Source organism: Carcharodon carcharias, chromosome 15, assembly GCF_017639515.1.
Source record: "Carcharodon carcharias isolate sCarCar2 chromosome 15, sCarCar2.pri, whole genome shotgun sequence".
Lineage (NCBI taxonomy): Eukaryota > Metazoa > Chordata > Chondrichthyes > Lamniformes > Lamnidae > Carcharodon > Carcharodon carcharias.
Window position 1 is genome coordinate 121,485,851 of NC_054481.1, and position 18,162 is coordinate 121,504,012.

The following is an 18,162-nucleotide window of genomic DNA, read 5'->3' on the forward strand; positions in this document are numbered from 1 at the left end:
GCAATAATTTAGTAATGGAAGTCCTCAGGGTTATGTCAACAGAGTGAAATCGCGAGCAATGATTTTAACACTCCAGGCACTTTTTTCAAAGATTTAAAGGGCAGGCCTTTTAAATGCTCTGACAAATTCACAGCTCCCTTTAACAGGTCCTCTTGACACTTTTGACAGGTCTTCTTGACAGTTGATTTTGACAGGTCTGTTGATAGTTAATGAGTTTATGCACTTTTTACGCACATTCATGCCTACTTTCACCAATTCGAAAGGGCAGCTTGCCTCCCCCAAAGGTGTCCTGGGACCAGATCCAAAGGGCTACCTTATTTTTCCAAGAGGCACCCTGGCTATCCAAAGGAATGTACGAAGTTCAGACCTGCTCTTACCAGGTCTGTCCTGCACACTTTGGGTTTCACACTCCTGGGCTACCAAAACTTGACTTGCATGGAGGCAGTTGATGGTTTATAATGCCAGCTGCCTCCTTAAACCATGCATGCATGAAACACGAACTGTCCCCATTCCCGCCTCTGCAAGAATGAGAAGTGTTGGGTTTGGGAGTGGAACTTGCGATTTCTGAGCTCATCTGCCATTTTCACCACCACAGAGAGTCTCTCATGGCAAAAATCCAGGTCTGTTTTCCTCTTCTCTCTGATGTATGTGAAAGTTATAGGTGATTTTTAAACAAAAAATAATATTGCTGGTGTGAATAATTAAACTATAATTAGTGTATTTCAGGTGAGAATGTGCAAAGATTAGCATATCATAAATATCACTTATAAATTAAAAAATTTATGAGGAAAACAATTCAATTTCAACTGCTGTAGTCTAAAAGATTATATGGGTCTTAGTTAAAAGCAGCATTAGTAAATGTCATTAACAAATGATCGTAATATAAATTATGGAGAGTAAGAGCAAATCTATGACTATGAATCCAAGGAAATGTTGCTGGTATTTTATGAACCATTAATGAGACTAGATGTGCAGTATTGTTTGCAAGCATAGTCAACATTCTTATAAGCATTATATTGGTGCTGGGACAGCAATGTCTAGGTGGAGACCAATGACCTGTGAGAATATTCTTTCCTTTTTTCACATTTACCAACATGTTTCTGTTTGGCCAACTGGAGGGCCAATATGTCCCTTAGTTACTCTCAAAACTCAAGAAAAGCCACATCTTAAAAGTTGACAGTTTACCTCCTTGATGTGGAATTTTTCAATTCAATCATTCTCTGTAAATCAGTGCCATATCTTCAGAAATAAATCATTGATAGCTTCTTCAATAATACAGAAAGTGCATATAGAATCCACTTGGTAAGCGACCTCCTTCTTCACTACAGTCTAATCTCTCCACATGTGCATACATGTGGTCTCTCATAAACCTCAACTTAAAGGGGCTTTAGTGGTTTTTATGTTTTATTCAGGAATATAAAAAGATGCCTAGAGTTACAACTAATGTAGCCTGGAAATTGTGTGGCATGACATTATCGAGTTAACATTTCTATCAAATCCTATTGTTTCCTATTTTATTGGAGGAATTAACACATTTATAATGAATGGCTACTGCCTTTGTTAAAATCATCGGCAGAGGAATTTGATGTAAACATATTAAGGATTTGAAAAACAACATTGCACAGGGAAATTTAAAGCTGTTTATGTAACAAGATCACATTCCGGCTAACTTTTAGGGATGGATCTTATATAACACGTCATATTGGCCTGCCTTACAATGATATACCACAGATACAGTCTGCGTGGAATAAGTGGACATAGTATGCTCTGAGAAACTGGCCTTTGTCAGCTTTAGACTGACAATGCATCCATTTGTAGTGGATGAAAATGCAAGCCTTTTAGTGTAGTAAGCGGATTAAGTACTGTGGCAGAGCCTATGAGTGAACAATGTGACCATGAACAATGACACTGCACTGCACCATAGAGATGGGCACCACCAGAGCAATCCCTTAATGACAATAGGATAACTGTTATTAAGGCTACTGCAGCTAATTCAAAAAACAGCAATCAAATGACAGGCATTGATTTTAGACCATCTGGAGAGGCACTTAGTGAAAGATAAAATCATTGATGAAAGATGTTACATCCCTCACCACTTTCAACTAAGTTTCAGCAGCAAATTCAAAAGGGCCACAGACATATGACTCAGAGAAAGGGATATCATCACTGCAAGAACTGGAGACATTCAAGCAACAAGTAGGAATGAGCACTAAATGTTGCCATGCCAAGGCCACTGTGTTAACAAATCTGTGACCAAATTTTAAAAGCTCTGATGTTCTTTTGTTTGGGGCCTGTCATATGCCATGGAAGGGAATTGTTGAACCAAAGGAGGTAGAAGAAACATTACTTTCATAATACAGAGCAGCAAAGAATCCTTAGTTGTTACAGGCTACAGGTAGCAGTGAAGCCAAAAGCATTAACTGAAAAAAAATGACAAGAGTTCTGAGAAATCTGATGGGGATACGTAAGATGATTAAGGAGTGATTTAATTGAGGTGATTAAAATGATTAAATTAATTGACAGCGTAGACAGAGAGAAACTATTTCCTCCTGTGGGAGAGTCCAGAACAAAGGGGCATAACCTTAAAATTAGAACTGGGTCATTTAAGGTCAATTTCAGGAAGCACTTCATCACACAAAGGGTAGTGGAAATCTTGAAAGCTATCTGCCAAAAAGCTGTTGAGGTTAGAACAACTGAAAGTTTCAAAATTTAGATTAATAGATTTTTGTTTGGGAAGATATGAAAGGTTATGGAATAAAAGGTGGGTAGATGGAGTTAAGGCTCAGTTTAACCATGATTGAATTGAATGGCAGGGCAGGCTTGAAGGGTTGAATGGCCTTCTCCTGTTCCTATAACTGAAGCTCGAGGAAAATCTAGAGGAGCAATTTAAAAAATATATCACTGAAACTCACTAACAGAGGGGGGAAACAACAGCTAGGCTTTTTACTCTTGATCACTATCCAATAATTCCTGCTGGGAAAGTGAAGACATCCATGTCATCAGGAGAGCAGAAAATTGGAAATACCTACCTGCAAATCCAACCTAAGATTAAAATCCACCAAGGTAGCTATTCTGCAAGTGGTTAACATGTAATTTTGCACTTCATTACATAACTTGATAATGATCAAACTGAGCAATTTCTTTGTCCCCCCACGTATACAGTGCATTTCAACTAAGCCATTTATTTGGCATCAGCTTTCCCTACATGTCCACCCAAAATAGACTGTAAGCTTCAAACAAAACCCTACAGATTAGCCTTCTAATCAAACTTGCTAAAATTCCTGGTAATTATGTTTTTAATTGGCTGTCTTCAGCGTTCATTCTACTTAGTTATTTTTGCTCTGTTTTTCACTAATACACTACCGGTGCAAGTAATTTTCCTTTTCTAAGAGCATTAGTTCAGAGGGACTAAGTATTGGGGATGGTGTATAACTGCCTCAATGTTGGGCCATACCTCAGCTATGTCATTTTTCTGAATAAATGGCTAAATGGAAGATTCCACAGGAGAATCCTTGAACTAAAACTATTGAACCATCTTGGGAGAACGTGATGAAATAACAAAAAAAAAAAGAAAAACATATAAATTGGAGTTGTAGTTCGGGAACTACAGTTCCAATTGGGCCTTGGGACTTCTGTGCATGCGCTGGCTGGGAAAGGGCCACACACACGCAGTTGGTGTCTTTCATGTCTTCAGGCTGATAACAGGCCTTCTGCACGTGCGCAGTTCATTTCTTTAATGTCTTTAGGCCAGGAACTGACTCTGCGCACATGCACAGAAGAAAAGTGAAACAGCACAAAGCTGCAGGTCAGGTGACCTGAAGAGGAGCATCATTGCAGAGAAGATACACCAGGGAGCAGGACATGGGGAGGGGGATAGAGAGAAGGTCCCAAACTAAGAAGAAGATCCCAAACCAGGAAGTGAGGCACAAACAGGTCCCAGCGGGAGGTCTCAGGAAAGGGACAGGACAGAGATCAGAAACAGATCCTGTTAATTAAAGTTGAGATAAGGAACAAAGCAATAGGCTCTGAATTAAAGAGGGAGAGCTGCGGGGAGCAAACTTGGAAGCAAAGTGGGCTCAAGGGAAGTCTGAAGATCTGAGAGGGCAGCCAAAGGTTGGTGACTCCGTGCTGAGGGCCATAAGGATAAAGGTATCCTTTTGGAGCAGTGGTATTCTGTTTGGCATGGCCGAGGATCTGAAAGTGTGCTTGGAAGGTGAAGCTTGAGTGTAAATGGAGATCCAGAGGAAAGGTATCTCAGAAGGCGAGACAGAAATCCTGGGAGTGAATCCTGGTGAAGTTGTCCAGGAGAGGGCGACATGAGGGAGAGAATTCCCAGGCGAGTTTCAAACGTGGGGATTGGAAACCCCTGTGAGAAATACAATCGACGGGGTTTTCTGCACCCGCCACCGTGATCTTCTGGTCCTGCCACAAGTCAATGGACTTCTGGCTGGGGCGTCGCCTCTCCCGCCGCGGGGTCCCACCCGCGACAGGGCCAGAAAATCCCGGCCAGTGTTTCAATGAGACCAGTTGGCTCATGGTGTGACAAGGGCCTGGGTGGGTTGCTGAGAAATCCACAGAATCTGCTTTGGTCACATCTGTCATTTACTTTGTAGTGTAGTGTGTCTGTCCACAATTCGCTAGTTGGTTCACAAGTACTGCATACTTACCCCGAATGTTAGAGTATAAGATAGATATGATAAATTGTTTTATCTTTTTGAATTCATATGTGCCTGTAAAGAGGTGGCTGAGGCGAAGGAATAGTGAATGTTTGGATTATTTTCTTGTGTTTGTATTGGGATCTTTCTAACCTTTTTGTTTGATGTAATATAGTTCATTTTTCTTTTTAATAAATGTTTTATTCTTTGTGTGAAAAGTTCATCATCATGCTCTTGTGAATTTGTTCACCATCATGCTCCTGTGAATTTGTTCAGTAACTTACCTCCACAGTTTCTTAAAAAATATATAAAAGTTAGGATCTATCAAGCCAGGTTTCACTCTGGGATTTGACTTGTCCAGTATTAACATCAGCTGGGATTGTAACAAGAAGCAAATGAAATGCTGAAGTCTGTCCTCCGGCTAAAAAAATCACCAAGCATTTTACTGCTGGTCTTATTTTCCATTTTATAGTTCTCAGGAAGATTTGAAGGTCATTTATTTAACTTGAATGTCACGTATTTAAGCTCCTGGCTGTTTGAAGTATCATTTTCACACCATGAGGCATGATCCTTTACCAAGAAATAAACCAGTAAATGGGTAATTGGGTTTAGGAATTGGAGTTGACAAGAGAGATTACATCTGAAGGTCAATTCTTGACAAATTGCTACCCATATATAATTTATATATCACACACACATGGAACCCTTTTAATATCAAACATGCATGATTTCCAATATGTTAAAATATCACATTTGATTAATATATTTTTAAAAAAATTATAATTGCTTCATAAAATACCTTTGCCGGTGACAAAATCAATCAACATGAATAAAGCTGCCTCACATAAACTCTCAGTTTTGGGGCCAGATTTTCATCTCCCGTTGGAGCTGCACATTGAGTTGCGCAATGCTAAACTCTGCCTTCCCGACCACATGCCATTTTTGTGTCGCCTCTTGGCAAGTCGAGAAGGTCTTGGGTGCAAAACCACACAGACCTCTTCCGAGGTTGGGTCCCCATTGTGAGGACCATTGGAAAATTGTATTTCCTTCCACAGACTATTTCCATTTGGTGGTATGGGTTTTATAAATCCTAAAAAAAAAACACGCCTCCTGGAGAGTTTGTGACCACTGGGGGGAACCTGTTGAGGAGTGGGGATCATTCTGAAACATAAGTGTAAAATGCTTTGACACCTTCAGATTCCACTATAGATGCTGTACTGTAATGCAAATGTGTTTTCAATACAGTGATTCATCAGAGCGTTCTGTCCTACAATGGTAAATTAACCATTACATTGACCACCATTGTATAGGTTTTGACATTACAGTATTACAGTACTTTTTCCATTGGACAGTACCATAATGTATTCAAAAATGTAGAAAAATATCCTGACAGCTTCTGCTGTCATGTTTTGTGCTGTGATTTAAAACAAATGACAGCTCTGGCTGTTTAAAAAACACTGCTTTTGAAAGTTGAAAAATCTCTGCTCTTGCTCCCCTCCATTGACCAACAGGCACGCTGCTTTTAAATTGAAATGGTTCTGTTCTGTCAGTTTCAGGAAATGTAACTAGAAGCTTTTGCTATGACAGCTGTAGCCATTATGAAAGCTTGGCTGGTTTCCAAAGTTGCTAATGGTTTCAGCTCGGCAGGTGGTCTATTGACCCAAGTAGGACAGAAAATAAGAGGCTGAAATAACAGAATATGCCTTCGATGCGGTTTCTTGTTTGTTTACAAACCTACTAGGCACTTAAAGGATTATAAGATTTTTTGTACCAGAATAGTTTTTTTAAAAGTATCAATGATAGTGTTTTTGAATTCAGGGATTTATGAGATTGTTAGAGGTTTAATTTTTTCCAATGACTTTAAAATAATTCTCTTTGCTATTGCATGATCCTAAGGACTGCGCATTATGCAAGCTGACTGAGTGGCAATGGAGGATATATGGGAGTATGGAGGTGACATGGGAGATCTGAGGGAACATGGGGTGGCATGGGGGGCCAGGTGGGTCTGAGGGAGCACGGAGGTGGCATGGGCATCTGAGGTGGCAGTATGGCACGGGCAATCTGAGGGGCCATGGGGATGGGTGGGGTGCTGAGGGGTGAGGTTAAGGGGGCCTTAAACGATGTTGGGAACTGGGCTGCTGTTTTTGAGGACAGAGGAGTGCCTTCTAACTGGCCCATCTCCACAACCACACTCCTTGTGCACTCCACTGCAGATTGCAAAATGCACTACAAGCCCCACCCTTGTGTGAAAAGTCAAAATTTCTTGGCAAAGTCACACGTGTGCATTTCAGAAGGCGCAAAAGTGTGCAGGTTGTGTTTTCCCCGAATCCACACAAAAATCTGGGTCATGGTGTACGAAAAGTGACAGCTTTCTTATCATGCAACTTCATTTGTGACAGATTTACAGCTGTAACAAAAGCTCTACATATGCTTGAATTGTGAAACGAGTAGCTGAACCTCCATTTTCCTCCAACTCTGGTCTTCTGATTTTCATTTTTTACTTTTGACCTGAATTTTTCTCTGTTCGGGTGAAAGTAGCTGTAAGTGAATGGAACGATCAGCTGAAGTGTTCCCTGCACTAGGTGGCTGCATGTGCCACACCAGAGCTGTAATGAGCTGATGCTGTGTTTTCATGTTTTATTGGGTTTAACCTAAAATTGACACAACTTTTATTCAGGATTATTAATGTGTTTTATTAAGTTGAAATTAAGATTAGAAAGCTTAATTTGAAGTGCCATTGTGTTCTAAACAACTTACATGAGCATTGTAAAAAGGTAAAAGCAATATGATAGGGTGATACTGACCAAATGATTACCTCACAACTCTCTCTCAGATCATTGTAAAAATGGAAATAAACGTAAATGTGAAGCTTACCCACACTGATGACAGGCAAGATGATATCTTCGCTCCTTTGCTTGGTCTCTAGTCGGTCCAGTTTCTGAGCTTCGTACCTCTTTTTACCTTCCTCCTGCTGTTCTGGACTTGTATACTTTAGAAGTGTACAGGAAGAAAAGCAGAAACTTCCATGTTTATTATGCGACTTTACTTTTACTATGCAGCATATTTGATCATTCTAGTCAAACTTTTTATTGCTCCTCAACAATTTCTCAAAAGATCTACTTCCAAAATCAATAGCAACAGTGGCTTACAACTGTAGAGCACTTTCTTACTTGATAGAACAGCTGAAGGGGCTTCACATCTCTACCATCAATATTGAGGGAAGGGGTTTGGCGGGGGGGGTGGGGTGCAGTTGGTTGGTGGAGAAACTAAAACAAAAGCAATATACGCTAGAAGCTAGAAATCTGAAATCAAAACGGAAAATGATGAAACACCAAACAGATCAGGTAGCATCTGTGGGGAAAGAAACAGATCTACATTTCGGGTTGGTGATCCTTCATCAGAAAATCAGACTTTAGTCTCAGAGAGTTTTACATTGACATTTACATCTGCAATAGGCAAGTGATATTCAGATAGCCAATGCGGCATATCAATATAAAAATGACAGTTAGTCAACATTGTTGGGGCAAATCAAAGGGAACTTTAATTTATGAAAAGTGGAAAAAACATGCAATACCCAGGATCTGGAAAATATCTGGAAAAATCTGTGCCCCAAAATCAGTCCATTCCCTGAAATGCTTTGAAACATTTCAGTGATAAGGCACAAAATAAAATACAAATATTTCTAGTTTATTACATCCTTCATCTTAATGGCCATAAGGTGCACTTAACAAATTAAATGACAAAAAAATTATATTGATAATTCATTACCACAAATCATTTATAAGCCTGTAACATTCCAAGAAAGATAACAGGATCAATTTTAATTTAGGCATAGTACGAGTAGTTGTGTGCCCTTCCACCCATCTCCTGCTGCTCCTGCTGGAGACCAGAGTCACTTTGAGAGTTGGGTCTCATTGTGTAGTTTGATCCAGCAAGCTAGATGGGCCAAGTCAGTGTTATGGTGCAGCTTGCCGATTGAGGAAGGTGGGTAATTGGTTGATTGAAGAAGGCAGGGGCAAACACAGCAAGTGACCAAGAGGTTTTGTTAGGCCAGGAGAAGCATTAGCCCTCCTAATTCTATGAAGATAAAGACAACAAAGGTCCCAGGCCATTTTTTGAGTGGCCTCCAATAGTTCTTTAAGGACCACAGGTCAGGTTGGTCAACACCAGTACAAATCTCAACTGCGGAATACAGTTAAGCTATATATCCTCCTCTTTTTGGAACTACAATTTCAAGGAACCAAGATCTATGTACACCATGTCCTTTAGTTTGTATCTGACAGAAATGCTCTCAAAGTTAAAAGCAAGCTTCCTCCAGACACAAGGTCGTGGGAAACAATCTGGCTGTGAGAAGTAATGGAAATATAATAGTTATCAGGGGGACTGAACAGAATGTCAAAAGTTCAATGATAGGAAATGCAGACCAGTGCTGATGATATAAAGCCATGGATTTTTAAACCAAGTATCTTATATTTTTGAAGTGTTATTCTGAAATAGAAATGGTTACACTGAGTATTTCCTGAACTTATTTTGCCATTCTGTTCAGCTGTCTATTTTCTGTGACAATTTCCAAATGTTCTTCAATCTTTAGTTTGTCGTTAGATTATGATGACAATTGTTAATGAATTGTTATTAAATATGTTAACTGTACTTAAGAACACCAGGTCTTTTTTTCAAATCTCAAACTGAATGGGTGGAATTTTCCCAGTTCAATTGAGGCACTTTCAGAGGCAAAGGTTGTGTGGCTGGGAAAATTGCAGGAAGTGAAGATGGATTGGGATCTCAACGTCAGCTCGACCCCTTCCAGCTTTCCCGGGTTATGTTGGGAGTGGAATGGACAGCCCCGAGGCAGAGGCAGGAAGCCAACTGAAGTACATAGGTTGCAATTAGGAGTTATTTTCCATGGGTTCCCTCTTACCCAACAGAGCAGGAGTTCAATGCTGTGTCTCCAACCCAGCAGGTTGGAGAAGGCCAGTGCACACAGGGAAGAAGATCTTTAGTCAAACTGACAAACTGTAGAGGTTCTGATCAGTCACATTGAAGAGCTCCAGCCATAGCCAGGTGAGAGGCTGCTGTCCAAAACAGTTCTTCTGTCAGACAGTGCTATCACTGCTTGATAGGTGGTTGCCAACTGCTTGGAAGAAACTTCACCTGTCCAGAATTCACCCATCTTCAGGTGCATTTCCCTGCTGCTAGCCTACAGACTTCTGCTCAGGGTCTAGGGTAGCAGCCTCACCACTGCCAACAGCAGCAGCAGCTGCTTTCTCCTTAGCTGAATGTCCCTCCACAGGGCAGAAGGATGGCCACGAGATCCAAATGGAGGTAAGAACCCCAACACATTGGCCCATAGCTTCCGTTCCCTGATGTGTTGTACGTGGGTGAGTGGGTATACCCCAAAGATGAGCTGGGGAGCCCCCACCCCCAGGGCCCCCCATGTAAGGATTGCATGGCAATTGCCCAGAAAGTTCAAACTTCCGTTGGGCCATTACCCTGCAATGGGAACTATCCGCTATGCTGATTTAAATTGCAGTCGTCAGATGGTTACGACTATCTTACAGGAATTGTTACCCAGGAAATGTTAGAAGAATTCAAACCACTTCTAACTTGTGACCACCCTGACCACCTGAAAACCTACCACACCCCCACCCCCCACAATTGCCCTCCTGAATCCCAACTACCCGCAGCCCCCAGACTGCCCTCCTGATCCTGACTACCCTCAACTCCCCAACTACCGTCACCAACCACACCCCCAATGCTCATCCTCCACCACTGACCACCTGACCCCTCCCCCGCTGACTACCTGGCCACCCTACACCCCCCACTGACCACCTGAACACCGCCCCCCTCAAACCCATCACACCACCACCTGCAACCCCCCACCCCCTGCCCCAACCCATCCCACCCCACCATCCTGCCTACCTTGCATACTTACCCTCTCCCTGGCTTCTCAGTGGCTGGACCTTTAAACCTATCTGCTTTATGGCAACAAGTGCTGCAAAAGGGGCCATATCTTCCTCTCTCCCGACTCTCCTGCACTTGAATGAAGACCCTGGGAACTTGCTGCACTACACTATTCTCACCCAGCCCGAATCAGAAGGTCAGGCGAGAAAGGTGCAGTTGCATTTTACTGTAAGTGAATAGGAGCGGGGGTGGGATTGGGCAGCTTCCTAGGTCTCCTCTCCATTCTATGGGTGCTGCAACCTGAAAAAGCCAAGTGTTGCTGAACTTTTCGAAACATGTTATGGTCCCTTTATGGAAAATGGTGGCAAGGTGGCAGTGTTACTGGACTAGTAACCCAGAGGCCCAGGCTAATGTTCTGGGGACATGGGTTCAAATCCCACCAAGGCAGCTGCTGAAATTGAAATCCAATCAATCTAACATCTGGAATTGAAAGCAGTCACGCTGACCATGGAACTATTGTTAATTGTCAGAAAAAAACCCATCTGGTTCACTAATGTCCTTTTCTTTAAGGAAGGAAATATGCCATCCTTACCTGATCTGGCCTACATTTGACACAAGACCCGCAGCAATGTGTTTGACTCTTAACTGCCCTCTGAAATGGCTTAGTAAGTCACTTAGTTCAAGGCAAATTAGGGATGGATACAAATGTTGGTCTTGTCAGTGATGCCCGCATCCCATGAAAAGAATAAAGAAAATAAATCCTTTCTCTGGCAAAATGGCTGGATCAGCTTTCCCACCTTCCCTAATTGATTGAGCAGCCTGGAGGCAGGCTGCTAAATAGCTGGAAGGCCCACTAATCAAGGGTTGTCTTTGCTACCCGAAAATGGTTCCAGTCTTGTGTCAGAGACGAAGGCAGTAAGATTCTGCCCAATCAGACTACTTTGAAAAATAATCTCAATTAAAATATTTCCCTTCATTCAAACACAAAGATATCATGCTAAAAAGAGATGCTAAAATATGTCCATGAAAGAATTCAACATATCCAGATCATGACACAAATACGATCAAAACAAATTAATTCATGCACTTCTGTTCACCCGAATGAAACCCTTGCATTTTTCAAGAGGTATCATAAGACCATAAGACATAGGAGCAGAAATTAGGCCACTCAGCCCATCAAGTCTGCTCCGCCATTCAATCATGGCTGATAAGTTTCTCAACCTCATTCTCCCACCTTCGCCCTGTAACCTTTGATCCCTTTACCAATCAAGAACCTATCTATCTCGGTCTTAAATACACTCAATGACCTGGCCTCTACAGCCTTCTGTGGCAATGAATTCCATAGATTCACCACTCTCTGGCTAAAGAAGTTTCTCCTCATCTCTATGCTAAAAGGTCTTCCCTTTACTCTGAGGCTGTGCCCTCGGATCCTACTCACTCCTACTAATAGAAACATCTTCCCCACGTCCACTCTATCCAGGCCTTTCAGTATTCTGTAAGTTTCAATCAGATCCCCCCTCATCCTTCCAAACTCCACTGAGTATAGACCCAGAGTCCTCAAACATTCCTCATATGTTAAGCCTTTCATTCCTGGGATCGTTCTCGTGAACCTCCTCTGGACCCTCTCCAGGGCCAGTATATCCTTCCTGAGATATGGGGTCCAAAATTGCTCACAATATTCTAAATGTGGTCTGACCAGAGCCTTATAAAGCCTCAGCAGCACATCCCTACTTTTATATTCTAGTCCTCTTGAAATAAATGCCAACATTGCATTTGCCTTCCTAACTACCGACTCAACATGCAAGTTAACCTTAAGAAAATCCTGGACTAGGACTCCCAAGTCCCTTTGCACTCCAGATTTCTGAATTCTCTCCCCATTTAGAAAATAGTCTATGCCTCTATTCTTCCTACCAAAGTGCATGACCTCACACTTCCCACGTTGTATTTTATCTGCCACTTCTTTGCCCATGCTCCTAACCTGTCCAAATCCTTCTGCAGCCTCCCAGCCTCCTCAATACTACCTGTCCCTCCATCTTTGAATCATCTGCAAACTTAGCCAGGATGCCCTCAGTTCCTTCATCTAGATCATTAATGCATAAAGTGAAAAGTTGCGGTCCCAACACTGAGCCCTGCGGAACTCCACTAGTCACCGGCCGCCATCCTGAGAAGGACCCGCTTATCCCCATTCTCTGCCTCCTGCCAGACAGCCAATCTTCTATCTATGCTAGTACCTTGCCTCTAACACCATGGGCTCTTATCTTACTGAGCAGCCTCCTGTGCGGCACCTTGTCAAAGGCCTTCTGGAAGTCCAAGTAGATAACATCCATTGGCTCTCCTTTGTCTAACCTACTCGTTACTTCCTCAAAGAATTATCAATCGATATGTTGTTTATTTACAGTATTTACTGCCTTTATCTCGGCTTTTCAGCATTTGTACTTATCCTTTAACGCTGCATCAGTTGTATACAACAGCAGTGTAACAAGATAAAAGCAAAATACTGCAGATGCTGGAAATCTGAAACAAAAACAAAAATAGCTGGAAAAACTCTGTAGGTCTGACAGCGTCTGCGGAGAGGAAGACAGTTAACGTTTTGAGCCTGTATGACTCTTCATCAGAACTAAGGAAAAATAGAAATGAGATGAAATATAAGCTGATTGAGAGAGGTAGGACAGGGAGAGCTGGATAGAGGGCCAGTGTAACAAGATTAGTTTCTTCTCCCTCCCATCCCCAGGGAATAGATGGTATAGCTTTTTTTCAGCTGGCACTAGCACATTGGACCAAATAGCCTCCCTCTCTGTCTTAAATGTCTACGGTTCCATAAGCAGAAAAGGCTTGTCAAACAACTTCTCGTAGATATAGTGTCCCTTTAACTTACAACACATCACACTTAGTCACACTGCTGTTGGTTGATGTCCTCTAATAGGTAGAGGGTGTCTTCTGTAGTTAAGAAAGAAATCTTGCATTTATATAGTGCTTTTCATGACCACGGGACATCTCAAAGCATTTTAAAGCCAACGAACAATCTTTTCCAATAGAAACAAATGACAGAAAAAGAAAAGCCACAATGCCCTGACAAATGTTTACTTCTCAACCAACATCATTTAAACAGGTTATCTGGTCATTATTACACTGCTGTTTGTGGGACCCTGCTGGGCACAAATTGGCTGCTGAGTTTCAAATATTACAACAGTAATCACATTTCAAAAGTACTTCATTGTCTGTGAATAGCTGTAGGATGTCCCAAGGTTATGAAAGGCGGTGTATAAATGCAAGTCTTTCTTCCTTTTGCTGCAGAGTTGTCAAAAAGCAAATCTAACCTTTAATTTCCCAGACTAATGCAAATTAGTTTTGAGTAAGCTGTAACACTGAAATGGCAGCTCTCACTGCTTGTGAATGTTCTGAATGTAATCAGAACTCAGGCCTCAATGGAAATCAACAGTGCTTTCTTGGATCTACTGATGGAATTCTATTGTTTAATCATTCTAACTCTCCTTTCAACTGGTTACATTTATCAGAGATTATATATTGAAAGGCTATATTTAATTAGTAAGCTTATAACATGTACCACCTAGCTTTAAGTTGCACCTAGATAAAAGCAAAAAACTGCAGATGCTGGAAATCTAAAACAAGAACAAAAATACCTGGAAAAACTCAGGTCTGGCAGCATCTGCAGAGAGGAACACGGTTAACAGTTAACTGTGTTCCTCTCAGCAGATGCTGCCAGACCTGCTGAGTTTTTCCAGGTATTTTCATTTTTGTTTAAGTTGCACCTAATACTTTGAAGGTGTACTTGCACTGCACCCACCACCACCTACCCCCACCTCCTGACCCCCTCTTCACCCACATAAGCCATTAGATGAGTAAAGATAGTTCTGGGAAATTGATTATTTCATTCCCCCCCCCACTTAGAGTAGAAAGCACCATAAGGAGGGCTTAATTTACAATGACATGACAATATGTCTCAGCTCCAATGTGAGAACAGCATTGGTTATGTTATTTTCACTTCTCACACAGGGGAAAAACAGTTGTTTAATCTCATGAGTCAGATGTCTCAGCAAAAACCTTACACTAGGGAAGAAAGGGGGCTCCTTCCACAATTGGAATTAAACTACGTTATTGAAAAAGAGCAGAGGGATCATTCCTCTATATCTGGCTGTGCTGCATCTGGCTGTTCAATGCTCAATTTTGACTTAATAAAAATACACTCGCTAGCATCCACCATTTTTTCAGGTGCCTGCTGTGAAAATGGGCACTGCAGCATATACCATTAGACATTTTATATTTGATTAGTTTTATTCACTCATTCTCTTTTCATTTCTGACTGTTTCAGCCAGTTGTTGTGTGTGAATTTTGCATTAAACAGTAAGGGTAACATGGTTCTTTGCCCAATCTTAATATAAAGGCCACATCCCAAAAATAGATATTTGCTTGTATAGCCCATCCAATATTTACCAACCACTCATAACCATTTCAATACATTCTTCTCTAGAGGAAAGACCTATTTTAGTTCTGTCAGGTGCAATGGTCATTCGCAAACTGTGGTAGCTGATTCAATGGTAATTTTCAAAAGAGAACTGGATAAGAATTTGAAGGGAAGAAATTTGCAAAAGCTATGAGGGAAGAGCAGGTGAGGCAACTAAATTGCTCTTTCAAAGAGCTGGCACATGCATAATAGGCTGAAAGGCCTCCTTTTGTGCTGTAAGATTCTATGAAGTGCACTGCTTCCAATGGGTGAGTAGGACTGGATAGTGACAAATTGCACACAAGATAATCCAGTGCTAGAACATCACCAGTCCAACTGAGAAAAGTAAATAAGTCAGAGATGAACAAAGGAAACAATTAAAAATGAAACATGGTAAAATGTGGAGTTCAAACACTGAACACAAAGAAACCTAATTGAATGCAACTTCATGTAAAAATCTAATGCACTTCTACAATTTTAATGTTCATTTTGCTATAATCCCAAATGCTTTTTTTTAAACAAGGTTCCACAAAAATGTGACTCATTCGATATCAGAAGATTTCAGTCATGTTACCATCATAGATTATAAAGAACAAAAACAATGGGCCATAACTTCCTCTGAATGGCAATCAGTGTTGGACTGCCACTCTGTGCCCAATTACTTACGCAAAATTTCTTCCAGGCCTGTCTCACTCGACCTTCCGGCTCAGGATGGGCAAGATCAGGCAGTGCAGCTGTCTCCAAAGCCCAGCGCGCAGTCCATCAGAGTCAGATTGAAGAAGAACACGTCTCCATTTTTTTATGGCCCTGGCTGCCGTAAACCAGGCAGGTTTAAAGGTCCAATTGAAGTTGACAGGCCAAGGAGAAGGTAAGTCTCTAAGGTAAGTGGATAGGATTTGGGGGTTGGGGGCTGGAAATCGGATATTTGCGGGGTGGTGGTGCGGGGAGGAGTGGGGGGTGGAAATCAGACGTTGGGGTGGATCAGACAGGCAGGGAGGGCAGAGGGGTTAGACATGTGGGAGTGGTGGGGAGTGGATTGGGCATCAGTGGGATGGGGAGCAGACACTGGGGTGGGGGGGAGATATCCACCCTCACCTCAACTGAAGCACTTAATTGGCCACTTAAGGGCTCCTTACTGCCCTTAATTTTGAGGTTGGCAGAAGGAGTTCAGGGGCAGCAGGGAGAAACTGAGCAGGTCATCCAGCTAGAGCCTTGGGTGGGAACTGGGTGAGTGTGGGGGTGGGGGGGTCCTTCAGGATCCCCTTTCCACAATGTGTTCCCTCCTCAAAATCTGCCCACCCCGTCAGGGTGCTCCCTCCCCCAATAGCGTCTTCATTAAGACCTCTTCCAGTGTTTCCCTACCCCAGGCCTCATTTTCCCTCCCTGCTGTGAGCCCACCCCAGCCTCTCCCCACACGCTTACCTGATCCTGGACTCCGGGATTTAGATCTGAGAACTGCTTCTAGTCCCAGTCCTGGCCACTGGTACCACTGGCCAATCAGACTAGCTGCAGCTTTCTGAGGCAGAACTTCCGCCCCTCAATCAGACAGGAGTTCGGTCTCCAACCAATTAACACTCGTCGGAACGTCAAAGGCTGTGCAGCTCTTATGATTGGCGGGCTTTTGTTCCTTGCTGACTTTTTGGGTGGCAGGGCAGGAAACTCCACCATCCAAAAAAATCCTGCCAATTATTTTAAATGAAAATGACCTGACCTGCTGTGCATTTCCATTATTTTTTTTAGCTTTAATTCAGATTTCTGCCATGTATGGTTTTTTTCTTCTTCCTCTCATCTTTTAAAAAGTTCCTTTTTCACAAAATCAAATGGCATGTACTAGTTACCTGTATAGAAGGAACCTCGACCACTTTATCTACATTCTCCAAGGACAGTGCCACGTACCACAGTGTTGCTCTGTTGGTCAATCGCTTAGCACCTATGACAAAAAAAAATCTTTTTTTAATTCAAATCATCTAGAGCAACAACAATAACAACAACAACAACAACAATATCCATTTATAGTGCAACTTCAGCATAATAAAATGTCCCAAGATGTTTCACTGGAACACAATCAGGTCATACTGGACACTGAGCCATACAGGCAGATATTAAGATGGATGACCAAAAGCTCTTTTTAAATCATTGATTCACGGGATGTGGGCATCGCTGGCTGGGCCAATATTTATTGCCTATCCCTAAACGCCCTTGAGAAGATGGTGGTGAGCTTGAGCTTCCTTCTTGAACCGCTGCAGTCCATGTGGTGTAGGTCCACCCACAGTGCTGTTAGGAAGGGAGTTCCATGATTTTGACCCAGCGACAGTGAAGAAACAGCGATATATTTCCAAGTAAGGATGGTGAGTGACTTGGAGGGGATCTTCCAGGTGGTGGTGTTCCCAAGTGTCTGCTGCCCTTGTCCTTCTAGACGGTAGCAGTCAAAGGGTTTGGAAGGTGCTGTCTAAGGAGCCTTGGTGAGTTCCTGCAGTGATCTTGTAAATGGTACACATTATTGCCACTCTGCGTTGGAGGTGGGGGGGGGGGCGGGGGGGTGTTTGTGGATGAGGTGCCAATCAAGTGGGCTGCTTTATCCTGGATGGTGTCAAGCTTCTTCAGTGTTGTTGGAGCTACACTACACTCATCCAGTCAAGTGGAGAGTATTCCATCACACTCCTGACGTGTGCCTTATAGATGGTGAACAGGCTTTGGGGAGTCAGGAGGACAGTTACTCGCCACAGGGTTCCTAGTCTCTGACCTGCTGGTCCAGTTGAGTTTCTGGTCCATGGGAACACCCAGGATGTTGAAAGTGGGGGTTCAGCAATGATGAATGCCATTGAATGTTAAGGGGTGGTAGTTAAGATTCTCTCTTGTTGGATATGGTCATTCATTGGCACTTATGTGGCATGAATTTTACTTGCCACTTGTCAGCCCAAGCCTGGATGTTGTCCAGGTCTTGCTGCATTTGGACATGGATTGCGTCGGTATCTGAGGAGTAGCGAATGTGCTGAACATTTTGCAATCATCAGCAAACATTCCTATTTCTAAGGTTATGATGGAAGGAAGGTCATTGATGAAGCAGCTGAAGATGGTGGGCCGAGTACATTACCTTGAGGAATTCCTGCAGTGATGTTCTAGAATCGAGGTGATTAACTTCCA

At 42.4% G+C, this 18,162-nt stretch overlaps 1 protein-coding gene across 6 annotated transcripts in view; it reads right to left on the minus strand.

Moving 5' to 3' along the window:
- Nucleotides 1–18,162, minus strand: part of acot7 (acyl-CoA thioesterase 7) — a 266,042-nt gene that overhangs the window by 145,424 nt on the left and 102,456 nt on the right. For all 6 annotated transcript variants that reach the window (XM_041207194.1, XM_041207193.1, XM_041207196.1 and 3 more), the window contains 2 exons: nt 16,857–16,948; nt 7,530–7,644 (listed from right to left, as the gene is read on the minus strand). In XM_041207194.1, the coding sequence (XP_041063128.1) occupies nt 7,530–7,644; nt 16,857–16,948 (207 nt within the window). The remainder of the gene's footprint in view (nt 1–7,529; nt 7,645–16,856; nt 16,949–18,162) is intronic.